Genomic DNA, 27901 nt, shown 5'->3' with positions numbered 1-27901 from the left:
ATAAAAAATAGCTTTCCTTGGCCGGGCGCGGTGGCTCAAGCCTGTAATCCCAGCACTTTGGGAGGCCGAGACGGGTGGATCACGAGATCAGGAGATCGAGACCATCCTGACTAACGCGGTGAAACCCCGTCTCTACTAAAAAAACACAAAAAAAAACTAGCCGGGCGAGGTGGCGGGCGCCTGTAGTCCCAGCTACTGGCGAGGCTGAGGCAGGAGAATGGCGTAAACCCGGGAGGCGGAGCTTGCAGTGAGCTGAGATCCCGCCACTGCACTCCAGCCTGGGCGACAGAGCAAGACTCCGTCTCAAAAAAAAAAAAAAAATAGCTTTCCTTGTTATTAGGTGTATACCATCATACAAGATGAATCAAAGGAGAAGGTTGGAGGAATGATGTCATAGGAAGCAAGGACTGCATGTAGAGAATTTAATTAAAATTGTTTGGGGCCGGGCATGGTGGCTCACGCCTGTAATCCCAGCACTTTGGGAGGCCAAGGTGGGCAGATCGCTTGAGGTCAGGACTTTCAAGACCTGCCTGGCCCACTGGGGAAAGGCCATCTCCACAAAAAAAATAAATTAGGCATGGTATGCCTGTAATGTCAACCACTCAGAAGGCTGAGGCAGGAGAATTGCTTGAACCCGGGAGGAAGAGGTTGCAGTGAGTCAAGATGGCACCATTGCACTCCAGCCCAGACAGCAGAGTGAATGAGACTCCATCTCAAAAAAAAAAAAAGTTTGGAAAGTTGATTAATAATATTCTGGTTACATTGTTAATATGGTAGAGCGCTCTTCATGTTCACCTTATCGTTAGCTATAACCTATCGATGCATGTTCAAGAATCTGGTGAAAGTTATGGGCTTTCTTTCCAAGGTACTTAAGCGTGAACAAACATATAATAACTTAATAATTTTAGAAGGCTTACAGACCCACCAAAGCTCAAAGAGATCCTTATTGAGATGAGAAGGGAATTAAACAGTAGTTTTATTTCAGTGTGTTTTGCTGTCAATATGGATTTTCAGGGAATGCACAAGACCGAACTTTTATAACCAACACTTCTGGATTATCTGTGCTCTATAAACTGAGATATCTATAATCATGTTGGTAAGAACTTGAAAGTATAATCTGTTTGAAGTGACAGTAAGTAGAGGTGTTTTAATTATATAATACTTAATGCTGCTCTATTATATGCATTAGAGCCTTTTAATATTTGTCAGTAACAGTCTAAGTTGTATAAATCCGTACTTTATTCAGCTCTCAATTTTACTTCCAAGAGTATGATCTTCAAGTACAGTATTTAAGAGTGAACCATGTTTGAGTATGCTGTGGCTTTGGGGAGAAAGTGTGCTGCCTGACTGTTTACCTTTTTTACTCGCTTTTTTGTTCCTGACTGTGATGCTTGCTTTTTCCCCTTTTTCTTAAGGTAAATGGGCCACCATTTATACATTGTCAGTTGTAAAAACTTAACTTTATGTAACTTGAGAGGTGCTAGAAAGTTCCATATTACTTAAGATCGTTTGAAATGTTTCTCACTTGAAAAATGATTGCTTTTGGAGTTTTACTTCCTTTATTTGTTTTTGTAGCACACAATAATTATTATGTTCACAAGAATTGTACTCATATTTATTTGACTTTAACTGTAGGACCGTGTATATGTACAACAAAATAATGTGGAGAATGTCTACAATTTGGGATTAATTATTTTTCGAGATCAAGTTGTACGTTATGGGTGTATTAGGGATCATCTACGGCAAACTCTGTTGGATATGATTGCAAGAGAGCGGAAAGGAGAAGTTGTAGACAGGTAAAATTTCTCTTTACTCTGGTGGTTTTGGTTTTAGTGATTATATTTTGAGAAAGATTCTCTGTCTTAGTTTTATTAAAATAAAAGTTTGAATGTTCAGCACATTGGGAAAATCCTCAGAAACTTTGTATCAGAGTTAACAGTTACCTAGAATTTAATTTGAAAGCACACATCTTTTATATTTTTAGAAGAGACTATCCTAAACTTGTATTTAATATGCTTTTCAGCTAGTCGTCACTTTTGGCTTTTCATTTATTTTTCATGCCAGCATTTTGTTTCTTTTTTTCTGTATAATAACTTTTATTATTTTTTCTTGATCTTTTTCTTTAAGGGCTTTTGTCCATCATTCCTAACATTTTTGAAGAAAACTGTCGAACATAGTCTAAAATGACTAAGAACTGCTGTGCCCCTTTTAAATCAGAGTTCATCCCCCTTCATAACAATGATTGTAGTGTCATTTTGGTGATGCTGCAGCTAGAATGGCTTGAAATACAAGATTTTTTTCTCTCTTTATCTGTTTTCAGAAGAGCTGTTAGATGAAAATGTGTAAAGTTCTTTTTATTTCAGCTTTGGTGCTTGATCAGGATTGTCCAAAATCCATTTAGTGCAAAAAGTTATATTGCCCAGGAGTAGCTATGTATTGGACCCATGTCTGGCAGTGCAGCTTAGTATGCCTGTCTCCCTCCTTCCTTCTGGATAAACAACTTCTGTGTTTTCAAATACATAGAAATATTTAGACATTTTAATTTTCTTTAAAAATTTTGTTGTAACAGAGTAAGAACACCTTGAGATAAATAGCCGTGCAGTCAAGATATACTTTCCAACTTAAAATTAGGCTAAATCCTTTTGTTTTACATGAGTGGCCTGTGGGAGATTGGTCACTTCAATAAAAGTTAAATGTCCTGAAGATACTTTTACCTACTACTTTTGTAATTTTTATGTGAATTTTTAATGTAATTTAATTATCAAGTGATACAACTTTTTTCAACAGAGGCGCAATAAGAAATGCTTGCCAGATGTTAATGATTTTAGGTCTCGAAGGAAGATCAGTCTATGAAGAAGATTTTGAGGCTCCTTTTTTGGAAATGTCTGCAGAATTTTTTCAGGTAATCTGTGAAAATGTTAATAATCTTTTAAGATGTTCTTAATGCTATTTAGTTACTAATTTAACTATTTTGACCTTTTTTGACTGAGGCCCATTGAGGTAGGGGAGTATACAAAAAATGCCCATCAGCACACCTACCTCACATTCTGACCATTCCAGTTAAGCAACTCATCGATAACAAATTGGAGAGCTTGAACTTACACACATGGTTTTTAAAATTACAGAGAGAATCCTTGAACAGTGTTGAACAGTGTGGGGCATAAAGACGCTGACCCCGCTGTGTGGTTGAAAGTCCACATAACACTTTTGACTCCCCAAAAACTTAACTAATAGTGTGCTGTTGAATGAAAACCTTACAGATAACATAAACAGTTGATTAGCATATGTTTTATATATGTATTGCATATTGGATTCTTCCAGTAAAGCTAGAGAAAAGGAAGTGTTATTAAGACCATTATACAGAAGATAAGCTATAATTTACTATTCACTAAGTGGAAGTGGATCATCAAGGTCTTCATCCTCGTCTTCACATTGAGTAGGCTGAGGAAGAGTAAGAAGGAGGGCTTGGTCTTGCTGTCTCAGAGGTGGCAGGGGAGGAAGGAAATCTACTTCATGGACCTGTGCAGTTCAAACTTGTGTTGTTCAAGGGTCAACTGTATGTTATAAAACTGTAAACTTAGAAATATCCTTAACATTTTACTGTATCTAATATTATGAATTATTTAAGTACCATAAATTCACAGCAGTACATCACCAACAAAGTCTCATCTGCAGGCTTTTAGTCACTTAAATTACTAGTAAAACACACATAAGGATATGAATGATTCTGTAGTGCATATTTGCCTTAAAGGTTGTTGATTAAAAGGTTACAGGCCAGTGAGTACTATAGATAGAAATTTGCAACGGTGGTCCAAACCAACTAAATTGCTAAAAGTAAAGCTAAACTGGTACTAATTTGTAATGAAATGATGATAACAATAATAACTGAGTACCAGTATGCATAAGATAGTATTTATAAGGTAACTGTAACCAGACATTTTTCCTGAAAACCATAACTATCTGAGGGTAACATAACATAACATTCCATAACAGTAGGAATTTTGTAGTGTTGCCAAAACAGATGTATTAGTAAGAAGCTAAAGTGTTGGCCGGGCGCGGTGGCTCACGCCTGTAATCCCAACACTTTGGGAGGCCGAGACGGGCAGATCACAATGTCAGGAGATCAAGACCATCCTGGCTAACACAGTGAAACCCCGTCTCTACTAAAAATACAAAAATATTAGCCAGGCGTGGTGGCGGGCATCTGTAGTCCCAGCTACTCGGGAGGCTGAGGCCAAAGAATGGCGAGGCGAAGCTTGCAGTGAGCCGAGATCGCGCCACTGCACTCCAGCCTGGGTGACAGAGCAAGACTCCTCTATCTCAAAATAAATAAATAAAAAGATTATTAGTTATTTAAAAACTCTTATTCTCAAACGTTAGTGTATATGTTTACTCCTTTGAGACTGGGAGTAGGATGGCAGGAAGAATTTAGTAACCAGCAGTATACCAGCAAAGCGTATAATAAACTGATGAATCTTTCTGGTTATAATTTTGCATTCATACAAATCAAAAAAGAACATCCCACTCTATCTTGGAGTCAGATGCTTCTATATTTTTGACCCTCACTGGCATATATATTTACTTTTTCGGCTATTTTTTGGAGTACATTGGCACAGTTTGAAAAACACTGATTACAGGTAATGTTTTAATTTAGTATTATGTAAATACCAAAGGCTTTAAAGGATATATAATTCAGACTATATCAGTCTTTGTAATGAGAAATTACACAAAATCCTGTTAGTACTTATTTTACGTAGGCTGATTTATTATAAACACTATAGAAACCCAGCTAAAAGCAAAAACACCTTTTTCTTCTATATTAAAAAAATTACATTTTTAAATTGCAGATGGAAAGCCAGAAATTTTTAGCAGAAAATAGTGCTTCAGTATATATAAAGAAAGTAGAAGCTAGAATTAATGAAGAGATAGAACGAGTGATGCACTGCCTTGACAAATCAACGGAAGAACCAATTGTGAAGGTGGTTGAGAGGGAACTCATTTCCAAGCACATGAAGACTATAGTAGAAATGGAGAATTCTGGGCTAGTACATATGTTGAAAAATGGAAAGACAGAAGGTAAGTGTTACCGATTGAAAAATAATTAAATCCTTATTCTGCCTTATCGATATTTTTAAAACTTTCCTACATTTAAAGCAGGTATCAGTTTTCAAGGAGTTACGTGTATTGTTAATTTGTCTCCGCTGTTAACCTGGGTGGGATTTCCAAGCTTGATACTGTCTTACCAATGAAGATTTTAGATATTTCTAATGAATTGAGCATATCCTGTCTTTAAGTCTCATTTTATGTTTTTCATAGTGCAGAAGATAAAAGGTGTAACAGTACTGGTGAGCCCAGTGAGCTCCTCGTTCATTCCTGTACTTGTCACATACCAAAGGATGTGGGCTCTCTTTATTCCTACATATCTTGGGGTTTTGTGATTCTCTTAAAATCTTTAATTTCCACCTTAGATTTTTGTAGACTTTCCTTTGAGATTTAGTTGTGATAGGGTGCCGAAAATGCAAAAATATTTGTGTCTTCCATATTGATACTTAGATAAATTAGATTGGTTTGGGGAACACTGAAGTTACAGAATGGAAAAGGAGGAAGGAGGAGTGCATAAAAGTAAAAAACATTATTGAGATAACTAACATTTTTTTTTGTAGCTATTTATCTTTATTTCCCTGGGGTAAAAAAAAAAAATTGTGATAAGTATCCTAGAAGAAATTACAAGTTAAAAGAACAATAACCATATCCTCTATTCTTAGTTTCTGATGCTTTGATTTAAAACTTTGCCTTTATCACTGATATGGTATTAGAAAACAAAAAAACATGGTCCCTTGTTCTCCTGCTTCGTAGATGAAATCTGAGCAATATTTTATCCACTTCTTTTTAGTAAAAGAAATATGTGTTGCCTCTTGGGGTCATGAGCTATGTAGGGAATGAAAAAAAGTTTTTTAACAGAGAATTATGAAGAGAAGGAAGATACAAGAGAAGGGAAAAAGAAAGCTTGGTGGGAAGTTGAGCCACGTTTATCTCTAGTGGAATCCTTACCTTGTGTTTTAAAATTGTTAAATTTTTGTATATATGATAAATCCCTGAAAAGCTATATGTAATTAAAAAAAAAAACAAAACTAGAGAGACTTCCTTTTTAAAAGACAATTCTGTTAAACCTTTTTTTGTAAAAGCAAAAAAAAAACCGAGTCATCTAGTATGTTTGCCGTGTTTTCTAAAATTAAGGTCTAAGTCAGGGGTTGGCAAGCCTTTTTTGTTCTTGTTGAATAAAATGGCTTGTGAGCCATGCAGTCATAGTGAGAAAATAGTCATACACAATAACAAATGAATAAGCCTGTGTTTCTGTAAGACTTTATTTATGGGCCCTGAAACTTAAATTTCGTATAATTTTTATGTGTCACTAAATAATATCCTTTACAGTTTTTCCTCAGCGATTAAAAATGTGAAAACCATCCTTAGTTCATGAGCTGTATGTACATAAATAGGTGGCAGGCTTATTTGCCCCACGGGTTCTAATTTGATGACCCTTCTCTAAATGGTCTCTGGTAGACTAGGACTTCATGCAAAGCATTTGCCCTGCTTAAACAAAATGAGTATTGATAAATTATGTAATGTACTGTTTAGGTATTGAATGAATGCTTTCTTACCTACCTTAGGGGCATGTAGGGAGGGATGATTAAATGGGCTGGAGATGAGGGGCTAGGAAATGTTTGATGGAGAGGTTGTTAGGCATACCTGAATTACAGCATCTCTGTAACTTGTGTGGAGATATATGTAAAAGGTGTCAGATATGCCTATCATGGCAGGCACTTAACGTGAATGAAGGAATATCATAATAGTACTCACCAGGGTTCACCTTTATTTAGTACCTTAGGTTTCCAACAACACAGTAGCTATCTGTGATTCTAAATTAAATTTTAAAATCCTGTTTTTGTCTGGGCAGTGTGGCAAACGCCTGTAATCTCAGTACTTTTGGGAGGCTGAAGCGGGTGGATCGCTTCAGCTCAGGAGTTCAAATTGGTGAAACCCTGTCTCCATGAAAAATACAAAAATTAGCTGGGCATGATGGCACATGCCTATAGTTCCAGCCACTTGGGAGGTTGAGGTGAGAGGATCATTTGAATCTGACCAGGGAGGTCAAGGTTGCAATGAGCCAAGATCGTGCCACTGCGCTCCAGCCTGGGTTGCAGAGGGAGATGCTGTCTTAAAAAAAAAGGGGGAAATGTTTTCAATTTTTCTGAGCTTCCACTAGAAACCTAGTGTGGCAAAAGGTCTTAATTGTGGTAGACCCCGCTCTTGGAAAAAAGTTGCTCTTGTTGAGAATATATCAGAGGCAACCTCACCATTATGAAGCCAAATTCTCATAAATCAGAAAACGAAAAACAGTTTTCTCACTGTGAATAGAGGATAAATTGGATTGTTATTAGATGCAGATAGCACTATGAAATTAAGTTCAAATGGTATCTTTTTTTTTTTTTTTTTTTGAGATGGAGTCTTGCTCTGTCACCCAGGCTGGAGTGCAGTGGCACGATCTCAGCTCATTGCAAGCTCTGCCTCCTGGGTTCATGCCATTTTCCTGCCTCAGCCTCCCGAGTAGCTGGTACTGCAAGCGCCTGCCACCATGCCCGGCTAATTTTTTGTATTTTTGATAGAGATGGGGTTTCACCATATTAGCCAGGATGCTCTCAATCTCCTGACTTCATGATCCACCCATCTCGGCCTCCCAGAGTGCTGGGATTACAGGCGTGAGCCACTGCTCCCAGCTGGTATCTTAACTATTTTATTAAGTGTATATAGAAACAATGATATTTAATTTTTGAATGCCAGAGTATCATTTACTCTTTTACATTCCCTTTACCCTGACATTTAAATACAATGAAATTGTAGTAATTTGTGTACAACTAAATACACAACATGTAATATCTAAGCAAAACTTACAACAAAAAAATGAAATAGACAAGTTGCGAACCATTTTGTTAGAGGTATTTGGTGTGCCACGTTTACTGTAGTATGTGTCCATACATTGTTGTTGCATTTGTAATACCTGTTTTAAACATGGGAAACTTGGTTGTAATTTATGCCAAGCATGTGAGAAGCTATAAAATTGCCATGTGTAGGTTACTATGGGCATATATTATTAATGGAAACTAATTTGCTGCTGAAAGTCACTGAAATAAAGTTTAGTAAAACTTTGTCAAACTTGGTTCGAAATGTTTTAAAAATACATACAACTTTAGTTTAAGCTCTAAACTACTCTTAGAACTGTAGACCAAGGTAGGCAAATTAGGGCCTGTCCACCAAATCTGATGCACTACCAGTTTGGTTTAAAAAAAAAAAAAAATTGAGTATTTAATTACGCATGAAAATTTATATAAATTTTCAATACCCATAAAATTTTATTTGAAACATAGTCACACTCATTAATTTATGTATTGTCTGTGGCTACTTTCTTGCTACAGTGTCAGAGTAGAGTAGTTAAGTCAGAGATCTATGGCTCACATTTAGAAATGTTTATTATCTGATGCTTTACAGAAAAAACATTGGTCAGCCTCTGATCTAGAAACTCTAACTCCATTTTTAAAAGTTATTGATTGTAAAACTTCTAAAATTATCATTGTAAAGTTCTGACACTGTGTTCTCCCAGTAAGTTGTTATTGCAAAGAAACACTAGACATATGGAAAAACTGTATTTTAAAATCTGTATTTTAGTCTTGTGAAAAATGATATTGAAAAATGGATAGGATCCAGAGTTTTCATTCTAAATTTAAAAAGTGTAGTGAGATAGACCAAATTTTGAAGTACAGATACTGCCTTAGGATGTCACCTGGGAAACATTAGCGATTGCTCTGAAGAAAATATTTAAGAAGTGGTGTTTATATTATACATTTCATAAAAACTTTACCTGAGGTGTAATGAAGTAAATCTTAGTATAGTTCATTTGATTTGTTTTCATGATTATCAGTTAAACCTTTGGAAATACCCACAAGACTTAAATTGGGTTTAAAATTTCTTCCTCATTACAGGGACTACCAATTATATCTTAATTAGTGACCCTTTTTGTAAACATTTTGTAGTGTCATTAGATCTGCATTAGAGTTATGTAGGATAAAGTATTTATGAACTCAAAACTGCAGTTGCCATGTTTTTGTGACATTGTTTGTTATGGTTTTTGGCATCTCTTCTTCCATGTAAATTTAAATTTGCTAGGACATTTAATTGATACTTTCAAAGCATCTTGTCTAAAAGTTGTGTTTTATAAATTACAATAATAACCATTAACTAGCCTACTTTTTCATGTTTTCATTTTGATACATGTATATTTTTAATAGTCATGTGGTCAGCAAATGGGGGTAATGGAGAAATAAGCTTCTCTAAGTATTATAGTGTGAACACAGATTCGTGTTTTTTTCTTTAATGTAGCCAATTTGTGTTTTCTGATTTGTAGATCTTGGTTGCATGTACAAGTTATTTAGTCGTGTGCCAAATGGTTTGAAAACGATGTGTGAGTGTATGAGTTCCTATTTGAGGGAGCAAGGTAAAGCTCTTGTTTCTGAAGAAGGAGAAGGAAAGAATCCCGTTGACTATATCCAGGTAAGTAAACCCAGAAGATGCTCTACGTTTATGATAAAGGCATTTTGACAAGTGCTATAAAGGCCATTTTTACCATGCTGTGTATTGTGTATTTTCAACTTAATTGTCCCAGTAGTAAATTGATAGTTGTAATTATCTTAAGTATTTTAGGATTTTGCAAGGTGCGCATATTTATATCAGGGAGCTAAATTCAACTGCTACTTTTCATTTAACTTCTCTGATGAAGACCTTGTTTAAATAGTCTCAATAGTGAATGTGAGGTTCTTTGGTATGCCTTAGTGTTTCTATACTGTAGTATATTGGAATAAACAACAGTTTATTTTTTGTTTGAAAATGTTTTGTTTTCAAGTAGTACTATGAATAAATTATATGCCATGTTTTTGTGTTTTAATATAATCAGCTTTTTTGGTACATTTTTTAAGCTAATTTTTTCCCTGACTAACCCATTCCGTGAAGACAGGAGAATGAGAAGCAGTGAGGAGGTTCTTTGGTTCGTTTGCATTGTGTTAATACATATATGGAAGTTATAATACTTCTCTCATTGACATTTTTAATAGAGGCTTAGATATAGGCTTAAATAATATCAAAGCTGTAAGTTTAAAAATGAATATACATGTTTATTACCAGCAAAGTTAAGATAAACATACATGGTCATACGTGTATTATTTATGGAAAAATTATTATAATGTGTCCTAAATTTTGTTTTTATTTCTAAGGGCTTATTGGATCTGAAGAGTAGGTTCGATCGCTTCCTCCTGGAATCATTCAACAATGACCGGCTCTTTAAACAAACTATTGCGGGTGACTTTGAGTATTTTCTCAACCTCAACTCCAGGTCTCCTGAATACCTCTCATTATTTATTGATGATAAGCTGAAAAAGGGAGTCAAAGGGGTAAGTAGTAATGAATTTGAAAATAACATTTAATTTTATTTAAAGATACAAAATTACATGTAAAATTAGGACATTTCACGGATAAAAATTAGGCATGACCCATTGCTGTGCTTAAATGTGTGCCATGGTGTATTAAAAAATAGTTTGAAATACTTGACATACTCAAAAGTAGTTAGACATTTCACTTAATGTGTAATTGGCTTCAAAAACAAGCAACTGGATGGGCTTGGTGGCTCATGCCTGTAATCCCAGCATTTGGGGAGGCCAAGACAGGAGGATATCTTGAGGCCAGGAGTTTGAAATTAGCCTTGTTAACATAGTGAGACTCCATCTCGACAAAAAAGAAAAAAATTAGTGGCACATAGTGGTATACACCTGTTGTCTCAGAGGCTGAGGCAGAGAATCACTTGAGCTCAGGAATTGAAGGCTGCAGTGAGGTATGATTGCACTACTGCACTCCACCCTGGGCGACAGAGCAAGACTTTGTCTCAAAAAAACTGAACAGCTGTCCAGGTGTGGTGGCTCATGCCTGTAATCCCAGCACTTTGTGAGGCCAAGGTGAGCAGATCACCTGAGTTCGGGAGTTCGAGACCAGCCTGACCAACTTGGTGAAACCCCGTCTCTACTAAAAATACAAAATTAGCTGGGCGTGGTGTTGGATGCCTGTAATCCCAGGTACTCGGGAGGCTGAGGCAGGAGAATCACTTGAACCCAGGAGGCAGAGGTTGCAGTGAGCCAAGGTGGCGCCATTGCACTCCAGCCTGGACAACAATAGTGAAACTCCGTCTCAAAAAAAAAAAACCTGAACAACTACACAGCTGTAGTTGGTTTTAAACAGTCATTTTTGTGACTGAGAGTTAGGCATGCTGAAGATAACTAGAAAACTTTCTAGTAGTACAGAGTGTTGTTTGCTCTCATCTGGTTCTGGAGGTTGTATGTCAAACAGTAATTGGATACCAAGAATGTTAAGGCATAAATAAAGTAGATCTCAGAAAATAGTTAGTGTAGCTTAATTTCAAGACTTTATGATATATCTCTGGAACCCGGGGAGCTCACGACAGCGTGGAAAATCAACTGAAGCATGTTTTGCTCACATCTGAATTGGTCTCTTTTGACTTGATGTTGGAATTTGTGACACCAAAGGGAGAAGCCACATGTTGTCACAGGTTTTACAGGCAGTAGCTGCAGTAAGGAAACAGAATCACTAAGGATGCACAGAATAGAAAAGTCTATTAATTTACTCATTCATTTAGTCTTCCATTTTTCTAAATATATTAATACAACCTGCCACAGAATCCTTTTACCCTTATTTAAAAGTAAGGGCAGCCGGCCGCAGTGACTCAGCTTGTAATCCCAGCACTTTGGGAGGCCGAGGCAGGCAGATCACCTGAGGTCGGGAGTTCGAGACCAGCCTGACCAACATGGAGAAACCCCATCTCTACTAAAAATACAAAATTAGCTAGGTGTGGTGGTGCATGTCTGTAATCCCAGCTACTCGGGAGGCTGAGGCAGGAGAATAGCTTGAACCCAGGAGGCAGAGTTTGCAGTGAGCCAAGATGGTGCCATTGCACTCCAGCCTGGGCAACAGGCATGAAACTCCCATCTCAAAAAAAAAACGAAATAGAAATAAAAAATAAAGTAAGAGCAATGGCCTTTTTACTGTTTGGATTATAACAAATTATTGCCTTGTGTTTGCACACAATTTCGGCTGTGAGCTTAAATGAAAAATTCCATCTTTTGGCTAAGTTTTTGCCAAAACTTAAGTTTTGCAAAGCCTTCATAAAATAATCTCTGTGACTAAAATTTCATTTCATCTGTTCTCAGTCATCCCTTAACCCAGTGCTATATTACCTTATGCCTCCAATTCAGTGGTAGCCCTCTATGGAATAGAATTCACTCCAACCCCTCATTCATGATGCACTAAATGAGAATGTAAGAATGATGCTACTATGTGAATTAGGCGACACTTTGTCAAACCATGTCCCTTTTTCTGATATATGTCAATCAGATACCTGTGTTTTCAAACAATAGTGTTTTTAAGCTGTAAATGAACTGTAGTACTACTTTTGTAGAACTAAAATTGTGTAATTGTTAAATCATCTTAATTTTGCAGCTAACAGAGCAAGAAGTAGAAACAATATTGGATAAAGCAATGGTCCTTTTTAGGTTTATGCAAGAAAAAGATGTATTTGAACGTTATTATAAACAACACTTGGCAAGGAGACTTCTCACAAATAAAAGTGTTTCTGATGACTCTGAAAAAAACATGATATCTAAGTTAAAGGTAAGATATGTTTTAGATGGAATAGAGTGCACCTAACTGATGTTTATCATGGTTTTGTACTGACAACATGTGATTGGAAATTATTTGGTTGATTATTAAGTGTTTATTTCTAGAAGTAAAGGTAGATTGTTTTGGAGAAGAACACAGACTACACTAACATTTGTTCAAGTTCAGGGACATTCATAGTTTGCTAGAATTTCTGTTGATGTGTCAGGATACATTCATGGAGGCCTGGAGGGGAAGATTAGTAAAAGGGAAACAGAGGCTTTTGCCATGTAGTTCTTTTTCGCAAAATGTGGTCCATAGAATACTTGCACCTGAATCACCTGAGATGCTAGTTAAAAACAGAGTTCTGGGCCCTACCTTTCAGGGAGTAAATTGGACTCTCTGAAAGAATCTGAGAATTTGCGTTTTAAAAACCTGAAGTTTGCTAACCACAGGCATAGAGCAACTACTGGAAAAATTTACAAGAAGATTATCAGGGATAGCAATAACGTGAAATAGTTTATTTCTTTCAGTACTTCCTCACAGAAAAATCTACCATTTATTTGTATAAAGTTTTGTTTTTCCTCTACAGACTGAATGTGGATGTCAGTTCACGTCAAAACTGGAAGGAATGTTTAGGGATATGAGCATCTCAAACACAACGATGGATGAATTCAGGCAACATCTACAGGCAACTGGTGTAAGATTCTGCATTAATTTCTACTTAGATATTCATGTAAAGTCTTTTGTAATGGGCATTTTCATCCACTTAGCAGATGACAGTTGTTTCTTTAAATGTCATTAGTGACAACACGTGTTTTGTTTGTACTTAAATTATTTTCCTTCACGTTACCTCTTTTTCCATGTTCATGTTAAATTTTTTATTCTTTGAAAATTTAGTTTCTTCCCACTTGAAGGAATACACTGACAATTTAATAAAGAGAATTATTCTGTTGTTAATAAAGATAATACAAATCTGTTATAAATTGTGGAAAGAGTATTGGGCTTACACAAGTTTACTAAGTTTCAGTATTCTTCTTTTCACTTTACCCCAAGATTGTGTCATCTTGGGATAGTCACCTGACCTTCCTGTACCTCACTACTGTCATTCTCCTCTGTCAGTTTAGCTTAAATGGGCCTTATATCCTAAGCGTGTGTAGCAGGTGAACTGAGACTATAAAAACAAAGAAATTAATGTATTATGAATGTGTTTGGTATAACTCCCCAAAGGTGGTGAGCTGGAACTTCTATGGCTTTGGAGTTTGATGGGCGTTTTGTGAGCATTTAATGAAATTCAGAATTTAGTTTCATTTTTTTACTCTGATTTTCAACTTAATCTTAAGGTAGGGAATATTACAGTTTTTAAATTTTTTAAGTCACCACGTACCACTCTATAGTTAAAATGCGTCACAACCATTTAACAGATTTGTGGGTCTTTCCTTTGATATCTGAATATGAGATCATCACTTCTACTGGTTTCATAGTCTCGCAAACCAGATATGTGGAAGTACCTAATTCTGTAGAATAACCATTTATTTCTGTGAAAACATTCTGACTTTAATGTAAATAGTTGTATGATTTTCTTTATAAGTATCAGTGTTTACAGTTGAGAAGAGCTGAGAGGAGGAAAGATGTAAGTCTGTGACAAATTTCAGGTGGACAGGAAATGAGTAGTGCAATTATCGTGGCTTTTTTTTTTTTAGATTGTTTAGGAATGTGTAGTTAAATCTAATATATTGATATATTTTCTTGTATTTTTTGTTTGCTATAGTAAGTTTTAAAATATTTTTCTTCCACTAATCTTACACATTGAAAACTATAGGGATGATTGGGGTAGATCCCATGCATATTGATAAGGGATGAATGGACTGACCACTTTGTTACCCTCCCTTCCCCTAACCAACTTGCAAACGTATAAACAGTTTTCCACTTCCCCCAGTACACCATGTAAGAGTCTCTTCTGTGATCCTCTCTTCTCTGCATCATCTAAGTTTTTTATTTTCAGTTTCCTTAAAGTAATAATTTAGTGGATACTTGTGAAGAAATATGAGTGTAGAATGCTTCTTGATATTCATAAACTCTGATTCCTCCCCTTAAAAATTTATATTACTAAATCATTGAGGCAAGATAAAAACGAAATAATGATTTATAACACATTCTGAATATCAATAATAAAGATAATATTTAATCTTTAAGAGTTTTTGTTGTGCTTTGTTTACTTAAAAATTTAATTTGTTTAAAAGAAGAAAATAATTGTGACAGTGATATTAGTTTAGAAGTAGTTATTCATTGTACAGATATTTATAGAGCACCTGCTCTGTAGCACTGGATCTATAGTGTCCTATGCAGAGGTTGTTGGAATGTGAGCTACATGTTAAAACACAAAAGTTTTAGTTACTTTAGTTGAAATAGGTGCTGGAATATTAGAAATATGTGTTAAGATGGCAAAAATATTTTAAAACTGAGATGAAAGATATTATGCTAGAATTTTCTCTAAAATGATATAATTGACCCCCTTGACCTTTTATTTGAAAAGGCCCAAACTTTTCCGTTCTCAGTGATAACAGTAAGACTTGATTCATGTGCCAAAAACTATTCTTTGGTCAGTGTTTTTAAATTAACATCATAAGCAATAATTATAACTATTTGCCATAGTAGTTAAAATTCGGGAAACACTGGGTGGGTCTAACATTTAAGAAAATCTGTTTTTTTGCTGGGCGCGATGGCTCATGCCTGTACTCCCAGCACTTTGGGAGGCCGAGGCGGGCAGATCACCTGAGGTCAGGAGTTCGAGACCAGCCTGACCAACATGGAGAAACCCCGTCTCTACTAAAAATACAAAATTAGCCAGGCATAGTGGGCATGCCTGTAATCCCAGCTACTCAGGAGGCAGGAGAATCGCTTGAACCTGGGTTGTAGTGAGCCGAGATCGTGCCATTGCACTCCAGCCTGGGCAACGAGCGAGACTCCGTCTCAAAAAAAAAATAAAAAATAAAATGTTTTTTTGTTAGATATTAGACATGGAGCTAACTAACTGCTTTGGTAAATCTAACACAATGTCTAAACAGAACAGAAAGCAAATCCTAGTTAATTTTGAGGGGATTATCTCTTTCTGTTTTACATAGGTATCTTTAGGTGGTGTTGATCTTACAGTCCGGGTGCTCACAACAGGATATTGGCCCACTCAGTCAGCCACACCAAAGTGCAACATCCCACCAGCACCAAGACATGCTTTTGAGATATTCAGAAGGTAAATCAAAATCAGACTTTGTATTACAATGTACAAATAAGTGTTCAAAATTAAAATGAATTTGAACATTAATATCCGTAATTGAGGATGAATCTATTCCATTTATTACCTCATGTTCAAAAGGAGCATTTATCCTGGCATGCAGCAATTTCCCCCTCTATAGGATCTTGATGAATAAAGTAAAGCAGGCATAATTTATCTCTAGAAAGATTGTTTTCTAGAAAGATTGTTTATATGCTGGCATTTGAAATGCCTTTTATTTAGAGCAGTAGTGAAAATGGAAAAAGAGAAAGTAAATGGTGATGGAAAACCAGACCCAGAGAATTCCTTGGACTTTCTGAACACTTCAGCCAACTCGCATTGTTGGAAATACGTGGATACCTTATTCCCACTAGTACTCAGAGGCTCTGAGATAGCAGTTTTGATGAGGAAGAGGAGGAGCAAGATGAAAAAAACAAAGAGTGATATGCAAGAAAAAAACAAAAAGATCCAAGCAAATATCTTTTTTGGGCTGCTGAAAATAAATGATTTACCCAGTGTGGAGACTACTTTGTGAAAAGACCACTCGTGTGAACGCTAGGGATGAAGATGAGTATATCACCCCCTTCATCGAGCAGCCTAAGGTGGACACTTAGACATTGTCTGTGAGCTGATTGTGCAAGGGGCAGATGTTTTTGCAGTGACTGTGGATAGCTAGATACTCCTGCAAGGTGCTTATAAGTGGGATAATACCAGAGTGGCTTCTTTATTTCTTCAGCATGGTGTAGATCAGTTATCAGTGACCAAACAAAAGGCCTCCTGACCCCCTTGCATCTTGCTGCTGGGATCAGAGACAACAGAGATACTCTAGAACATCTGCTGGTGAGCTGTTAACCTCGAACCAGATCTGAAAAAACAACTGGGAAGAAACTGTATTTGATATTGTCAGGAGGACAAGTGTCTGTCACGACCTCTTTGAAATCGTGGAAGGCACTGTACAAATTCTTCACCTTAGTCTTAATGATTCTAGCAATTGTCTTAAGTTTCCAAGTACCACTGCCTTCTTTGTGTGGGATGTAAAATATTCCCATAATAAAAGGTTGACATCAAACATCTTACTACAGAAAATTCATTGGTACTCATTAAGATGTTCTTCCAGGTGAATTGCCTGACCTTGATGTCAAAATGTATTTGAAAGTTGTTTGACTATATCTTCTTGAATGATTTCTGTGGAGTTTGTGACTTTCATCAGAAATAATTTCGACTTGCCTATGCTTAAAAACTTGATGTAGGTTGTACAGAAACTAAAGATATTTTTGGTGCTGATCCAGGAGATAATATATTTTTAAATAGCGCATATTCTGGATCTTTGAGTATTCAGCATATTGACATGTATCTTTGTAAGGCAAGGTAGCTAAGAATTTAACTTAAAAAGCCTCAAACATTCTGGTGCTATCCCAGCTGTCTTCTCTACATTACCATAGCCAGTTGCTTTCATTTTGAACCAGAAGCACTAGCATATTATTGACTTGTAGCTTCATAAATTAAAAAAATAAAAACTAGATTTGTCTTTTAGAACATAGGCGATTTTCCAGGAAAGCAGCTAGGTGTTTAATCCATGAATCTTGTATACTGTCTCCACCACCACAATTCACATAATCCTGTGGACAGTCCTGCTGCACCCTGGTCAACTGCATCATCCTTATTGTAATAGTGAATCAGTATAACCCTTTAGACATGCACACAGATACACCCTGTTGCAAGAGTTCATGAAATATCTGCTGTCCAACTAGTTTTACTTGCCTAATCCTACTGGTTTAGGCACTGCTTATAGTCTCTTGAGTTCACAGAAATGTTGGGTTTTTTCCCTCCCCAAAGTCCTCATTTTTTACAAACTGTAGAAGGGCAAAATGACAAGGGAAAAGGAATTCTTAAGAGTGAAGGGATGATTGTTATACTGGGGCAAGAACCACAGAGTGGCTCAGGCTTTGAAAAAATACGGTGTGGATAGTGACAAAAAAACATAAATATAAAAATTCAAGAAAAAGTACTAGTTTTGAACAACAAAAACAAAGGGAGAGTTTATCCTTTATAATTTTAATATGTAAGAAAATTACATAAACATTTCTCAGGAATATTTTATAAATGCCCTTTGTTCAGCATTAGTGCATTGAGTATTTTTTGTACTGTAGTATAGGAGTGTATTTTGTACTGTCGATGTCTACTACTGGCTTAGGACAAATTGATTATTGGGTTACTGTGGAGAAAGGTGGTCTTAACAACAGCAGGGGCTGAGCAGCAGTAGGTTGGGCCAGAGTGTACAGTAGAAATTATTTAATGTGCGGCCTTCGTCATTTAATACCTAGCTGAGTTACTTAGGGCTCTCTCAAGGTCTCTCCTGTAGAAAGTTATACCTGAACTTGATTCCTAAGGTTTCCTTAAACTTTTAAAGTCCATATATGTATATATATATATGTACACACACACATATACATGTTTAAGGGATGTTATCCTGTGGTTTGTAATTTCAAATGTGTAAGTTTGTTTGATTTGCTAAAACCTGGTTTGATTTGCTGAAGGTTCTACTTAGCCAAACACAGTGGTCGACAGCTCACACTCCAGCATCATATGGGTTCTGCAGATCTCAATGCCACATTTTATGGACCAGTTAAAAAGGTAAATATTGATAGTTTGAACATATTATGTAGCTTAAAGTTAGTCTATTAGAGCTGATTTGTGATTTGTGTTGACCTGGGTAAATTATTTCTCCTGTTTCTCTGCCTGTCTCACATGTTAGAAAGGTTAAAAATCCTAGCTTTGATTTATTACTTATGTTCTCTCAGTTGCTAACTGCAACTTTGAAAATATGAAGACTACACCAGTATAGTCTTCCCTAAGGACTAAACATTAGGAAAATTACATATTTTATTTATAAAATTAGGTTTGAGAAAATACTGCATAAAATAGTAAAATGTAAGTTGATTTCAGAACATACAAAGCTGTGAGCCCCTTTTCAAAATTCCGTTACCTATAATCTTTATTTCTAATAAATCAAGACTGGGAAAATTAACATTCGAGGTTTGTTAAATGTACAAATGTTATTAAAGTCATTTAAAAAATTAGTATTGGACCAGTGATTTGCCTTCACTTTTAAAAAGTAGTCGTATTTTTATATCTAGATTGAGAGGTTTAGAGTAATAATTTATTTTCATTACTTGATATGAATCAGGATTATTTGCCTTCAAAAAATATTAAGTCTTCTAGAAAAACTGTAGAAATATACCTAAATTGTCATCTAGGCAACAAGTAAGTTTTAGATTTTAATGAGAATTTTACTAGTTTGGTATGATGAATCACTGTTAACATCAGTTTTTAAGTATTGCTGAAAATGCCTATAAAAACATTCTAATTTTGATATTTAATTGAAATGGGAAATAGTACTTTATAGTTCATTTAGTTAAATAATATTCGACACATATATTTAAGTGTAAGTGGGAAGGACAAGGAAACTAAAGAACTTAGCTTTTAATTACTGCCTGCTTTTGTTTTAAAAGAGAGGGTTTTTTTCCCCTAAATAATCATGTTCTTTTAAAGTTTATTAAGCAGATCAGTAGAGTTTTAAAACATATGCATATGTTAATTATTGAAGAATTAGAAAGTTCCACTTTGTATCCCTTAAATCATAAAGCAGGAATAGGCTTTGAGAATGGCACTTTCCCCTTGCTCCCCTGGCCCCCATGCTATGCTATGCTATTTTTTGATCTCTTACTGTGATCAGGTCACACAGAAAGAAACCTAATCCTGTTACTTTTGGTGGTAGTATAACAGTAGTGATGTTTTGTAAGTCCATTATTATTATCACCCCATAGTGTACTGTTAAAATAATTTTAGCATTAAATATAGGGAATTGATTAGTTACTTGCTCAGATAACATTAAAATATTCACAGTGGGGGGACAGGAGACAGTCCTAAATACTCTGTGTGTGTGTGTGTGTGTGTGTGGTGTGGTATGGTGTGTGTGTGTGTACACACACACATTTTAAAAAGTAGATTTCCGAGCCGGGCGCGATGGGTCACGCCTGTAATCCCAGCACTTTGGGAGGCTGAGACGGGCGGATCAGGAGGTCAGGAGATCAAGACTCTCCTGGCTAACACGCTAACATGGTGAAACCCCATCTCTACTAAAAATACAAAAAATTAGCCGGGCGTGAGAGGCAGGAGAATGGCATGAACCCAGGAGGCAGAGCTTGCAGTGAGCCAAGATCGCGCCACTGCACTCCAGCCTGTGGACAGAGCAAGACTCTGTCTAAAAAAAAAAAAAAAAGATTTCCTTTATAGAAATAAGTTACATAGTTTTTTTTGAGGGGGAGGATGGAGATTATGGGACCTGTTTCTGAAACATACTGTTAAAGTTACCAGGAAATTGGTCAGGTGTGGTGGCTCATGCCTGTAATCCCAGCACTTTGTGAGTCCGAGGCGGGCAAATCACTGGAGCCCATTAGTTTGAGACTAGCATGGGCAGCATGGCAAAACCTGGTCTCTACAGCAAATACAAAAATTAGCTGGGCGTGGTAGTGCACATCCGTGGTCCTAGTTACTCGGGAGGCTGAGGCAGGAAGATTGCTTGAGCCCAGGAGGTTGAAGCTGCAGTGAACCGTGTTTGCGCCACTGAACTGCAGCCTGGATGACAAAGTGAGACCCTGTAACATACATACATACATATGTACACACATAGGTACATAAATGTTACCAGGAAATGATTGTATCTTTGTTTATGTTTTTTAAAAAATGAAACAGGAAGATGGATCTGAAGTTGGTGTTGGAGGTGCACAAGTAACTGGCTCTAATACACGGAAGCACATATTGCAAGTTTCCACTTTCCAGATGACCATATTAATGCTCTTTAATAATAGAGAAAAATACACATTTGAGGTATGGATTGTGGTTTTATACATTTTAACTGTGTTGTTTCTAACTCGTTACTTGTTTCTTATTTGAGTAACCCTTAGAGAGTCTCTTTGGATAACTTTAGAGAAAACTGTAAAATGGATCATGGAACTGTATGAACATCATACATTTATTGAATTGTGTTTTATTATTTTTAAATTTATAGAAGTATTTTTATATAAAACGTACCTTATATAAGTAGACAATTTGATGAGTTTTAAATGAGTGCACCTGTGTAACTACCATCACAAGACTATTGCCCAGAAATATAGAGCATTACCTCCAGAATTGCTTTGTACACCTTGCCAGTTCATTCCCTCCTACCACCTCGAGCCCCAGAGAGCCAGTGACCTGCTTTATATCACTATAATTTAGTTTTGGTTTTTTAAGACTTTGATGTAAATGGAATCATACATATTGTCTGTATGCTTTAATCCTTTTGTCAGTTCACCTGTTGATGGGCATTTGGGTTGATACTGGATTTAGGCTGTTACAAGTAGAGCTAAGTGTTTAACGTTTTAAGAAACTGCCGAACTGTATTCCAATGCAGCTATACCAGTTCTCATATTTGCCAGCAATGCAAGATGGTCCAGTCGCTCCACATCCTCCACAGTCTTTAGATTTTGAGCCACTTTAGTTGGTGTGTAATTGTGTCTCATTTTGGATTTAATTTTCTTTTTTTTTTTTTTAATGATGTTGAGCATCTTTTATGTGTTAACATGCCACTGATATATCTTGTTTGGTGAAGTGTTTATCCTTTTTGGGTTATTTTCTTACTACATTGTAAAAGTCCTCTATAAATTCTGGATATAAGTCCTTCATCAGATATATGTGCTGTGAGTATTTTTTTCAGTCTGTTGCTTGCCTTTTCATTTTCTTAATAGTGTCTTTTGAAGAACAGAGTTTTAAAATACTGAAAAAGTCCAGTTCATCACTTTACTTTTTGTAGTTTGTGCTTTAAGTCCTAAGAAATTATTACCTACCCTGAAATTTTAGCAATTTACTTTTATTTTTTTCAGTAGTTTATAATTTTAGCTTTTACATTTATGTCTACAATGAATTTTAAGTTAATTTTTTTATATAGTATAAGGTAAGGATTAAGATACATTTCCCCTCACGCAGTCAGTTGTTGGTTCCAGCATCATTTGTTGAAGGCACTATTTTTTCCCACTGAATTACGTTGTCGTCATTATTTAACAATCAATTGATGATATATGGGTGGGTCTATTTTTATGCTGTCTGATCCGTTTCATTGATATCTATGTCTGTCTTTATGCCAGTTTTATGCTGTCTTGATAGTGCAGTCATTTTTCTCTTCGCACCCATGTTGTTTCATTAGAGTAACTAACGTTATAATATGCTTTTTATTTTTTCTTTTCCTTTTCTCGCAATTAAAATATGATTTGATTACATTAAATCCAATTAGTCATTTCCTGTACATTTAAAGGGTGTTTTGGGGTTAAAATGAAGGTCATGTGATTCATATTAAGTTTAAATTTAAGGTAATGAATGAACATTTTGAAAGACTCTTAAAATTAATTCCATATTTGTACTTAATTGAAAACTTTTGAAAATTTTCATATACAGGTGAACACAGGAAAAAAAATAGTATGTTTGAAATTAAGAGCAAGAGTAAGTTCCAGGCTTATTTAATATTCACGTCCATACTCCCATTTATGTGTCCCATTTATGTGAGAGTATGGAAATTAGTGTAATTAACAGAGCAACATTTTTATGTGATATATTTAAAGGGAATACTTGAAATATAGGTATTTTAGTAGCTCAATTGCTAAATTGAGAGGTTTTTCTCATGTATTTCCATGTGAGTCTTACCTAGGGAATAACTTTGATTTTTTTTTTAACTTTTATTTTTATTTTATTATAACCTTGATTTTCAAGCACAAGTTATATTTGATTGAGTCCCAAGAATATTGATTAAGCAAGCATTGAGTACCTTATTCAAACCTAGGCTTTTCAAACAGAGGTGGAATTAAATTATCTCTAACAGCTGTTTTTGTGTAGTCATTTTTTTTAATCTGCAGCTCTTAATGGATAATATATTTTAAACCAAATTAGCTACTTGGTAAATGCAAGAGTTGGTTTTCAGAGTCCTGGCGTATAAAGAACTGGTAAAAATAATGAGATAATCAAAAATACAAATTCATTTTTTAAAGCTGTTGTCAGAATTGTTGGAAATTTTAGTGGTTCAAGCTTTTCACTTTCCCATCTGACTTGGGATCACTGATGCTAATGAGCAGTTATTAGATGGAAAGTTAAAATTAAGTAGAAAATCTCTCTAAGTTTTCCAACTTTAGCTAAGTCACAAAGCAGAAACGGATTGTCGTGTATATAGAATGCCATGTGTATGGCTCCAAAGCCTTCTGGCTGCTGACACCTCAAATCTGGGGCATTGTGAGAAGGCACAAGAAATGCATCTTTGCTCACATCATATTAGCCACTTTTTTACAGAAATCACCTCCACAAATTAGTGGAGATAAAGTATTTAATTATAATAATTTAAAGGAAAGTGAACTTTTATTTTTGAATATGTTCTGTGACTTCAGTAAGATGGTGTATTGTTTAATGCCACATGACAAATCTCAAAAGTTAGTGATTTAAAACAACCACTAACAATGTATTATCTCTCATGGTTTCTGTGGGTTAGGGATTCAGAAGATACTCAGTTGGGTAGTTCTGGCTTGGGGTTCATGAGGTTGCATTTAGATGTTGTCTGGGGTTTTGGTCATCTAACGGTTTGACTGGAGCTGGAGAATACACTTCCAAGGTGGTTCACATGGCTGGCAACTTTGTTCTGGGTGTTGTTAAGCGGCCTTAGTTTCTCTCCACATGGCCTTTTCATGTAGCTCTTTGTCCTCAAATCTTGGTGGCTGGTTTTCCCAAGAGCGAGCTATCCAGAAGACCCAGGCAGAACCTACAGGGCCTTTTTTTATCTTTCCCTGGAAGACATCTAGTGTCACTTCTCATTTTCTTGTGCCCAAGTCAGCCCTGATAGAGTGAGAGGACCACACAAGATTAACATATACCAGGATTATTACGTGCTGTCATAGAAGCCGGCTACAACAGGTGGCATTAATTTGTAGTGTCATATTTAATCTGTAGTAGTCAGGCTGCTGCTGAGGTTTTTTCTTTTCATGTTTTTTGAATGGATAAAGGTAAGTTTATTGTGATTTAGAACAGCTAAAAATAGGAAATACATACAGTGGTAGTCTATACCTTGGACTTTAGTAATTAGCAGTGGGTTTTTGAAAGAGGTATGGATAAGAACTATTAATACATATTTTTCCTAATGTTCTTTATTCTTTATTTTATGAGAATGAGTCTGAAATTTAAAAACTATGGACAATAGCACTATTAATGTCAGAATTTAAATAGAAAACTTAACAGTAATATTTGATATTCATCAATAATTTATAGCAGTCATTAGTGACATAACTTCACAATATGAAAAGGAAGATGAAAGTACAAGGGAAAGTAGACAACTCTAGAATCATGGAAATCCCTTACAAATTTATTGACTAACCAGACAGTTGAAAAGGGGGATATAGAAAATTTGAATAACACAGTTAGCAAGTTAAAATTGAAGGCTGTTTAGCGAACTTTGAACTCAGAAAGCAAAATAGACGTACTGCTCACAGGAAATATCTGAGGCCAGCATAACTTTTTTGCTAAAACTGAGCAAGGAAAATACAAAAGAGAAAGCTGAAGGTTGTTCATCATTCTGCCTTGCTCCTTAGATCCTAATATACTGAAAGTATAAATCTCAATATTAGCAAGTCATTTTCAGTAGTGTATTGAAAGAATAATACACTGTGTTCAAAAAGGATTTATCCCTAGAATACAAAGAAGGGTCAGCATAGGAAAACTTTTTGAAAAGATCTTTATTAAGATATTGTAATAATTGTAAAAATAAGCAGTTGCCTAATTGCCAGTCACCATTTTAAGGAGAAAACCATTTGATCTCTACAGATGAACAAAAAGTATTTGATAAAAGTCAGTCCTCATTCCTTATAAAAGTGGGGCACTCATTGCCACCTTAAAATGGAATGCCCTTAATGTCATAAGGTTGTATCTGATGACAAATTTAAGCATTATAATAGTAGGAAAATACTAGACACCTTTCTATTAGACTTAGGAACAAGATGAAGATGCCTATCTTGACTACTACTGTTATACTTTGCTCTGCAGGTCCTAATATACTAAGAAAAAAAAAAGGAATGAAATTTATAAGTATCAGGAAGAAATTGAAAAAATTGTCAAAATCTGTAGACAGTATGATTGTCAATTTGGCAATACATGATAATCAGTGAGAAAACATTTCTTTAGAAGAATTTTGTTGGAAAAAATAATACCCTTTCTGTAAACCAGCATTAATCAGTAAATGACATGAAGAAGAGGATGTTTTATTAAGAATCATAACCTTCCAGGAATCATTTTAACAAGAAATGTGTGGACAGGCCACTTACACCAAGAAGACAGTAAAAGCTAAAGAATATGAAAGGGTAAATGTACCCAAATGGGAGAATTACGTGTTATAAGTGTGCTGTTTTTAAAAGTCACCTATAAATTCAAGGAAATCTGAATTGAAATTTCCAAAATATATATTGTTTTAAATAAAACTCGACAAGCTGATTCCATAATTCATCTGGACAAGAAAATGCACAAGGTTAGGCAAAACTACTTTTGAAAAGGAATGGGGCCTTGGGTAGGAAAGCTCAGTAAAAGGGGAAGGAATTTGTCCTAATAACAAAGCATACCATATCACATTTCTAAAAATTTTAAATTTTTGTGGGTACATAGTACATGTATATATTTAGGGATACGTGAGATATTTGGATACAAGCATATATATAGTGTGTAATAATCACATCAGTGCAAATGGGGTGTCCATCATCTTAGCATTAATTATTTCTTTGTGTTATGAAAATTCCAGTTGTATTCTCTGTTATTCAAAAACATACAAGTTAGCGTTATTTTAAAATCATAGACAGATACCTCGTTTGAGCAAGAGAGTCCGGAAGCAAACTGTTATATTTCTAGGTGTCTGAAATGTGATAAATCTTTTTTTTTTTTTTTTAATTGTACTTTAAGTTCTGGGATGCGTGTGCAGAACGTGCAGGTTTGTTACATAGGTATACATGTGCCGTGGTGCTCTGCTGCACCCATTACCCATCATCTAGGTTTTAAGCCCCGCATGCATTAGGTATTTGTCCTAATGCTATCCCTCCCCTTACTCCTTACCCCTTACCCCCAAAAGGCCCTGGTGTGTGATGTTCCCCTCTCTGTGTCCATGTGTTCTCATTGGTCAACTCCCACTTATGAGTGAGAACATGCGGTGTTTGGCTTTCTGTTCTCGTGATAGTTTGCTGAGAATGATGGTTTCCTGCTTCATCCATGTCCCTGCAAAGGACAGGAACTCCATTCTGTGGCTGCATAGTATTCCATGGTGTATATGTACCACATTTTCTTTATCCAGTCCGTCATTGATGGGCATTTGGGTTGGTTACAAGTCTTTGCTACTGTAAATAGGGCTACAATAAACATACGTGTGCATGTGTCTTGTAGAATGATTTATAATCCTTTGGGTATATACCCAGAAATGGGATTGCTGGGTCAAATGGTATTTCTGGTTCTAGATCCTTCAGGAATCGCCTTACTGTCTTCCATGATGGTTGAACTAATTTACACTCCCCGCAACAGTCTAAAAGCGTTCCTATTTCTTCACATCCTCTCCAGCATCTATTGTTTCTGACTTTTTAATGATCACCATTCCAACTAGCATGAGATGGTATCTCATTGTGGTTTTGATTTACATTTCTCTAATGACCAGTGATGATGAACCTTTTTTCATATGTTTGTTAGCCACACAAGTGTCTTCTTTTGAGAAGTGTCTGTTCATATCCTTTGTTCACTTTTTGATGGAGCTCTTTTTTTCTTACTGTAAATTTGTTTTAAGTTCCTTGTAGATTCTGAATATTAGACCTTTGTCAGATGGATAGATTACAAAAATTTTCTTTTCTTTTTTTTTTTTTTTTGAGACGGAGTCTCGCTCTGTTGCCCGGGCTGGAGTGCAGTGGCCGGATCTCAGCTCACTGCAAGCTCCGCCTCCCGGGTTTACGCCATTCTCCTGCCTCAGCCTCCCGAGTAGCTGGGACTACAGGCGCCCGCCACCTCGCCCGGCTAGCTTTTTGTATTTTTTAGTAGAGACGGGGTTTCACCGTGTTAGCCAGGATGGTCTCGAACTCCTGACCTCGTGATCCGCCCGTCTCAGCCTCCCAAAGTGCTGGGATTACAGGCTTGAGCCACCGCGCCCAGCCAGATTACAGAAATTTTCTCCCATTCTTTAAGTTGCTTGTTCACTCTGATGATAGTTTCTTTGCTGTGTAGAAGCTCTTTAGTTTAATTAGATTGCATTTGTCAATTTTGGCTTTTGTTGCAGTTGCTTTTGGTGTTTTAGTCATGAAGTCTTTGCCCATGCCTATGTCCTGAATGGTATTGCATAGGTTTTCTTCTAGGATTTTTATGGTTTTAGGTCTTACGAGTAGTTTTTTCCATGTGAAGAAAATCAGTGGTAGCTTGATGGGAATAGCATTGAATCTATAAATTGCTTTGTACACTATGGCCATTTTCACAATATTGATTGTTCCTCTCCATGAGCATAGAATGTTTTTCCATTTGTTTGTGTCATCTCTTATTTCCTTGAGCAGTGGTTTGTAGTTCTCCTTGAAGAGATCCTTCACGTCCCTTGTAAGTTGTATTCCTAGGTATTTTATTCTCTTTGTAGTAATTGTGAACTGGAGTTCACTCATGATTTAGCTGTTTACTGTTATTGGTGTATAGGCATTCCTGTGACTTTTGCACATTGATGTTATATCCTGAGACTTTGCTGAAATTGCTTATCAGCTTAAGGAGTTTTTGGGCTGAGACAGTGGGGTTTTCCAA

The 27901-nt window shown here is 36.0% G+C and overlaps 1 protein-coding gene across 2 annotated transcripts in view; it reads left to right on the top strand.

Annotated features, from left to right (window-relative positions):
- Positions 1-27901, top strand: part of CUL3 (cullin 3) — a 116438-nt gene that overhangs the window by 72082 nt on the left and 16455 nt on the right. For both annotated transcript variants that reach the window (XM_023222377.1, XM_023222382.1), the window contains 10 exons: positions 1636-1796; positions 2788-2902; positions 4848-5076; positions 9458-9603; positions 10320-10496; positions 12610-12780; positions 13358-13465; positions 15891-16015; positions 18574-18670; positions 20792-20926. In XM_023222377.1, coding sequence (XP_023078145.1) covers positions 1636-1796; positions 2788-2902; positions 4848-5076; positions 9458-9603; positions 10320-10496; positions 12610-12780; positions 13358-13465; positions 15891-16015; positions 18574-18670; positions 20792-20926 — 1464 coding nt within the window. The remainder of the gene's footprint in view (positions 1-1635; positions 1797-2787; positions 2903-4847; positions 5077-9457; positions 9604-10319; positions 10497-12609; positions 12781-13357; positions 13466-15890; positions 16016-18573; positions 18671-20791; positions 20927-27901) is intronic.

This window comes from Piliocolobus tephrosceles, chromosome 11, assembly GCF_002776525.5.
Source record: "Piliocolobus tephrosceles isolate RC106 chromosome 11, ASM277652v3, whole genome shotgun sequence".
Classification (NCBI taxonomy): domain Eukaryota; kingdom Metazoa; phylum Chordata; class Mammalia; order Primates; family Cercopithecidae; genus Piliocolobus; species Piliocolobus tephrosceles.
This window is presented reverse-complemented; position numbering and strand designations above follow the sequence as displayed.